Genomic DNA, 13,309 nt, shown 5'->3' on the forward strand with positions numbered 1-13,309 from the left:
TAGATGTCGGCGAGGTGGATCGATGCTATACGTACCTGAACTTGATGATCGCATAGTACCATATCTTCAAGTTTCGGGATTCTGCAAAGTTTATTTAATGAGATTTTGGCAACTTGATTGACATTTGATTACAGCTTTGATCGAGCGATGGAAGCCCGAGACTCACACATTTCATATGCCGAAAGGTGAATGCACGATCACATTATAGGATATCGCAGTTCTAATAAGGCTTCACATCGATGGAGATGCAGTTACTAGCTTCACTAATATAAATTGGGGCACTCTTTGTGACAATCTATTTGGTGAGCGCTCACCCCAATTACATGGTTACGTGGTAAAGTTAGGCCGAGCGAGAGAATGCTTTGGTGTAATTCCTAACAATACCGATGAGGTTACCATACTGCAGCATGCTAGGGTATTCATTCTCCGATTGCTTGGAAGATCCATCATTTCGGACAAATCAAGTGCCGGGGTTAGTTTGTTTTTCTTCTACTACTAGAACACCTCGAGCATCCTATGCAGTATAGTTGGAGTTCAAGAGCACTTACGTGGTTGTATCATGAGCTATGCAATGCGAATGATCCATCGCCGCACCAAATCAATGGTGCCCTACATGTATTTGCAGATTTGGGCTTGGGATCGCTTCGGATGTGTCTCTCCATCCATTAGAAATGGTGATCCTTTACCATATGCATATCTTGGTAGTACGTATGTGATATATTGCTTTTTCAATTCGTGAGTCATAAATTTTTTTTCAATGAGTATAATATATGTAATTGTTCTTGTTTTTTGTTTATGCAAGTGGAGTCAAGCCCGACAAACAATAAAGGAATCCCCCACATATTTTGCCATATCCGTGCTACCAATTTGATATAATGGCATTCACATATGTAAGTAATGATAGTAACCAACGAGTTCAATGTGATGTTAGCTTTTAAATTAATTCTTTATTTAATTTGATATATTTTAATACGATAATAGATTACATGGGAGCCCTACACCGATGACATTCTACGGACTCTACCATATTACTGCTTGTAGAGACAACACATATGGAGGGTTCGTGTCCTACTCATCTATTTTCACATTGTTGAGTAGCATTATCCGGATCGAGTATTTCGTCAGTTTGATATGCAGCAGACAATACCTATTCCTCTCTGTAATCACACAGCCTTTCATGATATTGAATTAAGGCTAGTTGTAAAGGATTTGGTCAATTTGCACAGCAATAGATTGATATATGGGACAATCGTCTTGACTATATAGTCCATAGTATTCCTGCAACGGAGCTACTTTACTATAATTCAGAATATTTGGAGTGGTACCATAGACACACACAGCATGGATTTCTTACAAGGGAGGTGTAATTGATGAAGCGGTTCGTGTAAACACTTTTAATTTACCTCATTAATTATTTTTTTAGAAACATAAGTTATTGGCATTTGATAACTTTTGTTGATTTTGGTTTCATGAACAAGGTGATGGGATGGAACAAATCATGTAATTAAGTTCCACGAGATCTTAGGAGAACATGCGGGCTATAGCGAGGGTAGCTAGGGCAATGTCATACGCCTACGATGAGAAGAGGCGTATGTCAATGATGTCACCACCCCAACCAACACTTATAGCAACATCTATTGGGCCACACAAGGATGACCCGTCCGAGACTGTTCAGTTGATCCGAATGACCACTTGAGCTCTTCTAGTTAATGATGTCGTCCCCTACCCCTTGGCCTATCATACGACAGACAGATTTCAATGCAAAGTTCAGCCGGTTTATCGAACCCATTTCACGAGGGATCGCTTTTGCCTTCCGTGACAATCGACAGTCCCAGACTCCAGCTAATTCTCCGAGTTCTTATGGATCCGATTTCTCTCCTCTTTTCTCATGCCCTTCTATAGCAAGATATGTACCGTCCGAGTGTGTGATATTTTCCCACTTTGATGATGCATCCACATCACGATCACACTTCCCATCACATGATATGCCTTCGTTATCTACACATCTTACTCATCCGGAATCTCGTTCTCGTTCTCGGTACAATATTAGACCCGCCGAACAACAGAGACAACTTGATTGCAGAACAAAAGGCCACGTAGGAGGACAACATCATCGGTGAATATAAATGGGGTTGAGGATTGTTATCTATTATTACAATTTTGATTTGCTGGATTTTTTTAACTCATGGATTGTTATCAACGTTCTTTTAACTTGGATATGTCATCTTCATATATCTTACAATTTTTTTTATGAATATTTTTATTAATTATATACATATTAAATTAATTAATTACATAAATACTAAATTCTTTTTCCATAAGGACCCTTGTCCCTCTTTTGGACCCACGACACTCTTGCACTCTTAATGACATTGACTAGTGTCATCACGAGTGCAAGACCCCTTTTTTTGTAGTGTCGGGCTCCCTTTGCTCTTCTATTTGCTCTTGTATGGCTGCGCCTTGGTTAAAGTGAATATATATCTTACCCTTACAAAAAAAATTATTTATTAATTATATATATCTTAATAAAATTTCCAATTAACTATTGATAATTATGTTATAAAAATAAGCTTCAAAAAGAAAAAAATTTATATTTACAAAGTTATATAAATATAAATTTTGTAAATATAAAATAACTAAAAAATGCAAAAAATAGAAATTAAAAAAAAAGGGCCCGTGCGGCACTTGGGCTACTGCACGGGGCCCAAATAGGTAAATAAAAAAAATTGACCTAATTTGGTAATTTTTTTTACCCATTTTCGAAAAAAGTCCCGTTTGCTCACCATTTAGATGGATGACCGATTGGGAAGTGCCATCTCTGAGATGGGACCTCGAAGACAAAAGCGACAAGAACGTGTAACAATTTTAAGGCCAAGCGAATAGCATAAAGCAAAGTTGGATTTCCATCTCTAGACAAGTATCTTTCCTGATCCCGTGCAACTAGGGCAATGAGCTCGGTATAGCCTGAGGGCTACGCTATTTTGATTGAAATAAAAAAGGTATGAGGCATCAACTCCTCCCTCCAAGAGGAGAGATTGGCATGATTGTCTAAACACTAGGGATAAGTATGGTTCTAGGATAGAAGCGGGAACCGATCCAGTTTCAAGTTTTGGTGAGACTCGTTCCGATTCCTAAGTTTCATCATTTCAAGATCCTGTGCTATACGATTTGGTTCTCAATTCCCAAAGGAACCCTATCGGGAACCGAACTAAAAACCTAGTTAGTTATGTTTATGTCATTTTATATTGTAATCCTTTTGTATATCTAATTAATGAATCTTTATTCAATCTTTTTTTTTTAGGTATGAATTGTGTTAATAAGGAAATTATCATCGAAAAATAAAGTTTAGGAGTTGAAGCTGAATAAATATGTGTCGTGAGGCTTTGTCAATTATTTTAATTTAATTAATAGTAAATATTATTAATTGATTAACCATGTTTATTGTTTCTTTTGATTTCTTTTTTTTTTATTAATTTAATTTCAAGTGGTTAGAATTTAGAGCAATTTTTCATGGATGATTGAAGACTGAAGTTCTATCATTTAGGTTTTATGTTACATATATTGAACTTTTTATTAATTATTTGATATTACGTGCTCATCTTTTGTGGATTGTTGCTATTGACAAAGGAATCTTCATTTTTTCTATTGCGTTTACTTTTATTTTGTTTAACTAAAAATGCAAAAAAAAAAAAAAAAGGAGAAAGAAATTGGCCAATTCCTAGGTAGACCTTGGAACTAATCTGGAACTTGTGACAGTATTGGTTCTAGGATCCAAAAAACGAAATACTTGTTCCGATAGGTAGGTTCTAGGTTCAAAGTACTTAGACAGAACCTAAAACTGCTACTTTTATGAACCAGTGGCACTATTTCCGTTCATATTCCTATCACATAGAGATCAAAAAGGCAAAAGGAAAATTTTCAATTGCTTGCTTTTATGAACGAGTGGCATTATTTCCGTTTCTATTTTGGTCAAACACTCCTTTTTTTTTTAATTAACTAACTGAAATACAATTCTCTCCCTCTCTTCAATTTATTGCTTTTTTTTTTTAATCAATCTAACAAACAAAACTGCATTTGCTTCTATTGTCTCTTTTATCTTATAAGTTTCACAATATAAATATCAAATTACATCCAACAAGATGTTATTTTATCTTGCATCTTTTTATCACTTTGCTTAGAGAATACTGTCAATTTTAATTTATGGTCTCATGTTTTTAATCACAATAGTTGCATAAAATTTAGTACACTTCTAGTTATGACAAGGAGGTCCTGTAGAAAAATAGCTCGACGCATATGAACACAAAATTAATTGCTCGTGTTTTTATCAAATAATTCAAGGGAGATTTTATTTCCAAGCTGAAAATTTAAATTCAGTTTAATTATATAGCCTATTTTGACATTGTGGGTGTTTTACCATAATAAGTTTGTAGATTTCTAAAGTAAAACATCACTGATTTGTGCTTTCTTTAGAACTTTTCACATTATAATAGGGATTGCAAAATAGGAATTCAAAAAGTTATTTGTACCTTTTTCACTTTTAAACTCATAATAGGATTTTTTTTTTTCACCCTTCTCTTAGGTTTCTCTCTTCCCCAGTTCCCAACCACTAGCCCCTTCGTGATTTCCCTTCCCAAGGGAGAGAGAGGGGGACTCTCCTCTCCCTCCCTCGCTCTAGTTCTTTCTCTCTCCCTCTCTATCTTTCTGCCTTTTCTTTTTCAAGACTTCGTCATTGATTTCGTGGTAGATGCTGTGGACTTCCACTACTGAAGTGGAAAGTTTTGCCCTTGTAAGCTTTGAAGATCGAAGCGTGAGCATTTCGAAAGAATTTGCTATCTCCGGTTCTACTTGCTCACTTTAGCTCTAGGTGCTTGCTTCCGAAAGGCAAGAGTTTCGCAAGTCTTCGAAGCTCCTCTCCCTCGGTATTCAATGGTGAATTTATATAAAGTGATTTTGCGATCAACTACTATATATTTTGCAGCTATTATCTTCCGATTTAGATTTAGCTTTACATTTGTGTGTTCTTTTATCCTGATCTAGATATAGATATAAGATTTACAAAGTGTTGTATAGATTTATAATTTACAAGGAGTTATTTGTACTGTGGCAAACTTTTGGTGTTGTTTTTATTGCTATACGGTGATGATGTTGGGATGCCGAATCTAGGTGTGCACCACCTTTTGGCAAAGCCATAGTTACTAGAGAGGAATATCGGCGTATAACCATCACTAATGTCAAAGCAAGTTTAGGTGATCGGGTGTAGATTGTGCTATGATGCTATGATAAATTGATTTTTGTGAAATGAGATAGTCTTTGCAAGATGTACCGGGTTCGTTCATTTTTTAGATTTGCACTGGATTGTAACTCTTTGGGATTGCTTTTGTCTTGAAGTTATTTATTTCTCTTTCACGTAAAAAGTAATTTTCCTTTCGACCCAAAAAAAAAAAAACCTCATAGTAGATTTTACGAGGGAAGTTTTAATTATAATTTAAAGCTTTGATTTACTTGCTATGCGAATGACTCTATAATCGAATTTACTTTCTTCATAGTAGGACTAGAACATCAAGAAGTTTCCTTTTTTTTTTTTTTCCTTATGTGCTTATATTTTGTTAATATTTAGTTGTGATCGTCATATAATTATTTTTCATATTTGACCTTGCTTCTAACAAATTAACCTATTCCATATTTTGATCAATTTTTATTTTTCCTTTTTTTTTAGTCAAGATCGGCCAGATAATTAATTGAAATATAATTTTCGAATTTGAAATATAGTTTCACTCACACTACATGATAAAAAAAATGGGCAATTAATTGTGGTTCATAAGCTGCTATAAATAAAAATTTCTCGTGATAGAAAGTACGAGACCGTAAATTAAAATTGACTACTCTCTCTAGGAAAAGTAATAGCAAGATGCTTAGTAAAATGACATTTTGTTGGATATAACAGAGCATTTGTACTGCGAAATTGACGAGAGAGATGATAGAAATAATGCAGAATCGTGGGTTAGCTTGATTTTGAAAAATTAAACAATAAATTGAAGAGAGGAGAGGAGGGTATCTCGATAAGTTAAATTGAAGAAAAAAAAAATCTAGCAAAATAGAGGTAGAGATAGTGTGGCATTTTATTAACCAAGCAACAAGTTTGCACTCCATTCATTGAGTTCAGCTTCATGAGGCAAATACATGGGAGGAAGGAAGGAATCAACATGCCCATCCTTTCCCTAGCAGGAGGAATATTCCGTCCTTTCTCGTTTCTCCCACCAAAGGAGGAGAAATTTTTCCTTCTTTTTGTCCGATTTCTTCTGTATTTTTTGCACTGAGGCCCAATTAGGTTAAAAGTAATGTCGTGGATTTGGTTTTGGCCCATGAGGCCCAATTAGGTCCTCAAATTTTTCCATAGTAGATGTCCAGACCAGGTTCAGTCCATTGTCCAGTCCAATACATAGTTTTGATATACGGCCATGTTTATCGCCTCAGGCTAGTTTGAGTGCGCTTGCCCGTGTGGGACAAATGTTTTGCTTTGATCTTTGAAGTTGCCTGCTTTTTTACTATTTAGAACAACTTAGGTTTTTTTTTGGACCGGTAAGTTGAAAGGATCTCATTGTCCTAGGCAGTCAAGTGTGGCCAGATCTTGCCATCGTGAGGGCGGGCCCCTTGCCCTCGGCCGCGAAGCCTCACCGGCCTTTGAAGCCAGAAAGACGAAAAAGGAAAATGATTAAAAGAAATTGGAATTTTTTCGAGAAATTATTAAAAGAATAATATGGCAAAGCGCCGGCGGTGCCACGTAGGACGGCCGATGTTCACGCTAGCGATTTCGGATCAATAGGACTTAATAAGCAAAATATGAAATAGGTTTATGACTGAATTAGTAAAAATGCGAAATGTTTAGAACTTTTTTGATAATTTTTCTTAATAATTGTTAAATATGTCTCGAGTTTTTTAAACCGTTTATGAAGCCGATCCAAATCTACTAAGGAATAAATCTGAGAATTCCAATTGGGATTATGATTCTTTTTGAAAGGATATATATTACATGTGGGGATTTGTTTCTGTTGAAAAAAAAAAGATTCACGTGGACCTTTGTTTTGGCTTATCTTGGATTGGTCGGTCAATAAAATAAGGAAGAAAAGAAATCTTTGACTCCTTGAGGCCTAGCGAACAGTGTATAGATAAAAAGGGTATTTTTCCCTTTGCTTTTCAGTCGAATAGAAGCCGCGTTCAGGGACTCCACAGAAAGACGACGCGAAGAAAGGGAAGAGAGAACACGGTGATTTCTTTTCTCTGGTCGCGTGCGGAGGAGTTCTAAATAGTAGATTTGCTTTGTGAGTTTTATTATATCCAATTAAGTTGTTTATTTGTGAACACTTTAGGTTTGAGTATAATCTAGGTGCGGGAAACACGAGCGTATTGAGCGATTGTAATTCCGATTCTCCGATTATAGTGGATTGTTCTTCTTGGCTCTCCCATGGATGTAGGTATCGATATTCGGACCGAATCACGTAATCTCTAGTGTCCTTTATTGTTCATCGTTATTTCTCTAGGGCTTTTCGCATTTATTTATTTGCAAGATCTGGGTTAGTTTCTGCACATTATATTACAACAATATAATTGAGTTGAGGTGCCCATTTATAGGAACCAATTAAAAAGTTTTTGGACTTGACTTCCAAACTCGATCGTGCACGTCAGGACAAATGAACGAACAGAGACGGGGAGGGGTAGCTATCAATCGGAGCCGAAGCCCATGTTCAGACCGACAGAGGAGAACGTTGGAGGGGATTGAATGAGAAAACGATGTAAGGGATGGCTGATCCAGCAAAAGCCAGTTGCCGGACCCTACTCTTCCAAACCTGCACATGGAGTCCGCCGCTCCTTGTTTTGGGGAAGCTTTCTCCTCAGATTATGTTGTTAACATGCATATGCTCGTTCTCTCTCTCTCTCTCTCCAAAAAAGAAACAAAAATGTGAGGTCTACCGAGTTCGAAGTCTTATCGGTCCCCTTGACGGGGTTTGACTACTGTGCACGAACCGAACGGAACCGAATCGAACCTGAAGACGGAGCTTGACCGTTGCGCACCCAATCAGAAGACTGACCCTCCAACGGGCTTCCTAGAATGAGCTAACAATTCACCTAAGTGGACATGACGATGAATCGCGACCGAGATCTGTCAATTGCCGTAAGCTCCGCACGAGATTCGTCAAATCACTAGACAAAGATCAGCACAGTCCCACCCTTGCACCGGAGTTCGCACGAGAATTTGCCCTCTTTCGCTCCCACTCCGCTTTGGTCTAGATCACATTGCGGATCCCCAATGTCATTTGGTCCCCAAGTGCCGTTGCGTCCACGGAGTAGCCCTTTGCGGCCCCCGCACTTGCATATTGCACCCCTTGCACTCGGCCTCCAGACCCGATCAAAATGCCACATGCTCACGGAGCAAACAAGTCTCTCCGATCTGCTCAATTTGCAATTCATTTCGCACTTATGGTCTAACCCAATTTTGCGAAACATAATCCGCTCAGCCATATGTAGCAAATGCTTTCGTACAAGTCAAACAGGGTTCGGATCGCCGAGCAGGCAGGGTGTCGCGAGGTAGAGAAGATGGACGATCCGTCCAGCGTGACGATCGTGTCGGTGTCATGGATGAACTATATACGGACGATGAGCGCGAATCTGCCAAATCTATTTCAAGCATTAAATGATCCTCTTAGCATATGTTTTGTGCATATGGTTCATAATCATGTCATCGCATTGATTTGGGCATTCTTATTCGCCAACACATGGATCAGAAAAAAAATAAAAAAAAGTTAAAGATTTTGAGCATTGAATCGAGATCGAGAGAGAGAGAGAGAGAGAAGGGTGGAGCAAGCTGACTGGGTCAACGCACGAGTTCGCCAATTTCACTGGAAAGTAAGAAGTGAAAAAGTAAGAAAGTTAGCAGCAAACACGAAAAGGAGGATCAAAGCCTTCCTCCCTCCATCCACCCACTTGGATCGCACGCCTTTTGAGGAACGAAACGAGTGAGCTCAAGTGACCAGGTAAATGGGGATGGCGGAGGAAGTAGAGATCCGCCGCGGGGGCTCCACGTTAAGATCCCTGAGGCTCACGTACGGCACCTCCTCGTCCCCCTTCCTCGCCGGCGTCACCGTCCCCGCCAGCGGCCCCGACGACGGCCTGCTCGCCGTCCTGTACGGCGTCCCCGGCGGCCCGCTCCTGCTCTCGGCCAGGTACACGGGCCCGGACACGGAGCCCCGGAAGGGGCGCGGGTCCTCGGTGCGGTCGCACCGCTGGTGGTGGTGGTGGTGATGGGCCCACCGCTTGAAGAAGAGGAGCGCGTTCCTCCACCACCGGGTCTTGCTTTTGAACTTGTGGTGGGAGGAGGAGGAGGAGGAGGAGGAGGAGAAAGACCTCTTGGATTTGTTGTGATGGTGGTCGTCCTTGGAGATGGGCTTCTGGAGCTTGAAGTGGACGGAGTCGATGGGCCTCGCGGCGGCCGCGTCGCGCTTGTGCCGTCTCGCTTCGCCCAAAACCTGCAACGAAATCGGGATTCGAGAAGCTGAGCATTCATTCATTCATTCACGAGAGAAAAACGAGAGAGACGCCACACGAAAAGAAAGAAGAGAAGGAAAAAGGCCGGGGGTGTGCGAGCGGGGCACCTGGAAAAAGTCGAGCTGAGGGTCGAAGCCGTAGTCGCTGAAGTGGTGGGGCTCTGGAATGGGGAAGATTGGAGACATTTTGGCCGACATTGTTGTGTTTCTGGGCCGGCGTTGCTCCGCTTGATGATGAGCAGAGGGATCAACAGTATATAGTATCGACGACGAAGAAGAAAGTGGTGGGGAAGACTTGCTTTTTGGTTGTTATATTTTGGGGTCTTAAGGGGCTCAAGGTGGGAAGTGCCGTTGATGTTGGGAAACCCTAGTAAATGCTTCCCATAATTCTTTTTTTTTTTTTTAGCATTTCTTTTTATTTATTTATTTATTTATTTATTTTTCTTGAATTATTTTTGTAAGTCTGTTGAAATTTCGATGCCGTGACTTCATTTATTGCATTTTCTCTTTTGCCGCACTCGCACGTGGGGGACGATGGGTACGCGGAACCTGCGCAAAAATGCTCGCGGATGGATGGGTCACATTATCAGGAGGAGGCTTAAACAGCCCTTTTAAGCTCTTCTTCTTGTTCAAAGAGGAGAAAGATTCAATGGAAAACGTAAAGCTTTGGGCAAATAGTTTGAGACTTGTGATGTAACGGGACTTTACTCCACTAATGCACGTTAGTGAGTTGGATTAGAAGACACGTGGACCTCCAAGTCAAAGGTACACTACGCTACGCCATGCCAACAGGTTGATTCTGGATTTTTGATCCGAGGTTGGTCTTTCGTCCTGTCGTCTTTTTGTTGGGTTTTCCATCTTTTGGGGTGACGAAACGTGCTTTTCTCCTCAGGCCAGGGACAGACCAAAAGGGAGGGAGAAGAAAGAAAAAAACAAAAACAAAAACAAAACTCTTTGACTTGGGATTACTGGCGAAAGTAAGAAGAGAGAGTTGAGGGTGCTAACATTCACGTGTTAGCCTTGGATGTCGTCTATTCGCACGTGACGAACCAACCCCGTAGAATTTTGAGTAAGCCATTTGGGCACGAGTGTTAGTTATAAATCACTTGACGTGAGCTTTGCATGTATTTGAGGAGACATACTCTACTCTGATACCATCTGTAACGACCCAATTTATTTTACGTAGGTCAAGCTTTCGAAAAGAGTACTCTTAAGTAACTAGACAAAGATGATGACCATTCAAGGATGAATGTTGACTTATGAATCTAGCAATATAAAAGCATCTCCGAGCGGATCGACAAGTCGGCTCAAGTAATATTTGTTGTAATATAACGCGCGTAAACTAATCGGGATCTTGCAAATAAGTCAAGGCGAAAAGCTTAGAGAAATAACGACGAACGATAAAGGACATAAGAGATTACGTGATTTGATTTGAATATCGATATCTATATTCACGGGAGAGTCATCACGAATAATTTACTATAATCGGAGAATCGGAATTATAATCGCTCATTATGTTCGTATTTTTCGCACTTAAATTATACCAAAACTCAAAGCATTTACTGATAAAACAACTCATAATTGATTATAATAAAACTCACAAAACACAAATTACTGTGTTCATGCGTCAAGCACAGTCGGTCAGACACGGCTAAACCAAGAACTTCTTCGTGTGACGACCATCACTGTGCGATGTCCTCTTTGCTCCTTTTTTGTCACTCTGTGCGGCTCCTGCAGGCTTTCTTTTTATTTGACGAAGAGCACATCTGGCGGCCACAATATAGCACATGGGACAACCTAGGGCTCCACTAAAAGTAAAAACCTATATTTTCTCTCTTTTCTTTTTGTTCTCCTTTTTGCCCTTTTATCTCTAATTGCCTTGGGCCCCACATTGCTTCTTTTTTTTCTTTTCCCACGTTCACTTCTTGGTCAGAGTAGTCAAACGTTGAACAAGGCGGAATAACTGGTGCATATCTCGTGCTTAGACTTGGATATTTAACAATCCAACTATATCGGGTTTCGTAAACGACTCAAATTCGAGATATAATAAGCAAAAAGTATAAGTAAGTCCTTAAACTTGTCAAATTTATACAATCGAGTCATTCCGTTAATTTTATATAATTTGACTAATGAAAAATAACGACACGAGTTATTTTATTATTTTTTCGGTCCTATGTGGCGCTAATGTGGCTAAAATAATGCTATTTTGGTGATAATTTGATTTTTCAATACAAATTTTATTTTAGTTATATTGAAAAATAAGCACAATTTTAAAAAGGAAACAAAAAAGGAGAAAGAAGCTCTCACTTGCTGCCTCTCCGTCACTGGAAAGTGTCGGCGGGGGTCGTTGAGCCCTCGCCTAAATCTGTACGAGGGATATCAATGGAGAAGGGCCCTCACAACTGGCGGCCTTCCCCTGGATTTGGTGTCCGGATTGCATAACTTCAAAAAGTTTTAGGATTTGATTGTATTTTTTGCAAGTTTTATGACCCAATTGAACTTTCGCGACAAGCTTTGGGACTTTCAGTAATTTTGGGAATAAAATTATATCCAAGCTCAAGTCTTAAATGATTTGATACAAGGAAAATTATATTCATTGCTAAAATATATATATGAGAAGTACATAGACTTCAAAGCAATGTCAATTGAAGCAATGCGCAGCCCAAAATCCATAAAACAACGAGGATTAACAGAGTACCATATGGGCTAAGCACATATTCATTCCACAAGAATGGATATGTCAGGCAGAAAAATCGATGTCCGAGGATCTCGTATTTTCATCAGTGATGCACCCGTCAAAAGTTCCATTTCCAATAACTATCCATTGATCATGTCTTCTGCAGCAGCGTACCCCAAATGTCTTCTGCAAAAGCGTACCCCAAACGGTGCACCAAAAGAATCAAACTTCATACCGTGCACATGCCCAGTTCCAGTTCTTTGACTACATCCAGATGAGATTATTCACGTGCATTGGCGTGCGCTTGTATCGGATCGGACGAAACTAAGCATCTTTCCTTGTCAAACCGGCCCTGACCTCGCCCATAAAGTTAGCTTACACTTCATCGGAAAAAGCACTTTTAGCTCGGAAAACCAACTTTTCTACGCTTCTAATCCGTTCTTGGCTTTGACCCATTGCTGAATTTTCGAGATTGTCGTTTAAAATACCTCGAAATTTCTAACCCCGTTTCGAGTTTTACTACGAATATGTACAAGGACTAAGGCTCGGGAAGGGCGCGATAGAAGTTAATTTGAAGCTGGAATTAGCAATAATTGAGATTATATTTTACTGAGATTTGAGAAGATGACAGAACAATCTCGGTTGCAAGCGTTATGAATGGTAAAAAATATATAGTAATTATGGCGAGACTTCTAGCATTCTACCGTCATATCATTATTATGCTAGGAAGACCCTATTCCATTTTTTGCAGGGCAAGCAACGGTGCTCGAGCGCCATGTGAATGCCATATGCTGGTTAATCTCATTGCTATTTGACGGGTCACGGGCAAAGTATTGCTCCCTTTTTTTTGCCCTTTTTTAAATCTCCTTTGGGTAAAGAAGGTCATGAATGCCACGAGGGAACTCTGAAATTCGCCCACATGCTCACGTGCATGGCGATGACGATATGATTGATTTTAGGTTAACTCAAATATGAGGCTTGTATTTCGAAACAGGTATTCCGATGATCAAGTGCTTGCTTTTACTGATTTCGGGGTCGAGTTTCGCCGAGTCCATGGTAATACAATAAGAATTCATGCTACGAAAATCATCGA

At 39.6% G+C, this 13,309-nt stretch overlaps 1 protein-coding gene across 1 annotated transcript; it reads right to left on the reverse strand.

The window, feature by feature from the left end:
- Positions 1–8,827: 8,827 nt before the first annotated feature.
- On the reverse strand, positions 8,828–9,813 carry LOC115751766. Its single transcript, XM_030689751.2, has 2 exons — positions 9,648–9,813; positions 8,828–9,521 (listed from the first exon to the last, which is right to left on the reverse strand). The coding sequence occupies exons 1-2, from the start codon at positions 9,735–9,737 to the stop codon at positions 9,018–9,020; spliced, it is 594 nt and encodes a 197-aa protein (XP_030545611.2). The 5' UTR covers positions 9,738–9,813; the 3' UTR covers positions 8,828–9,017.
- Between the last annotated feature and the right edge of the window lie 3,496 nt (positions 9,814–13,309).

The sequence above is a fragment of the Rhodamnia argentea genome, chromosome 1 (genome assembly GCF_020921035.1).
Source record: "Rhodamnia argentea isolate NSW1041297 chromosome 1, ASM2092103v1, whole genome shotgun sequence".
NCBI lineage: Eukaryota > Viridiplantae > Streptophyta > Magnoliopsida > Myrtales > Myrtaceae > Rhodamnia > Rhodamnia argentea.

Coding starts and splice junctions, on each gene's coding strand:
- LOC115751766 (XM_030689751.2), bottom strand. CDS start 9,737: ATGTCGGCCAAAATGTCTCCAATCTTCCCCATTCCAGAGCCCCACCAC. Junction 9,522..9,647: donor CTCAGCTCGACTTTTTCCAG/GTGCCCCGCTCG, acceptor ATTTCGTTGCAG/GTTTTGGGCGAAGCGAGACG.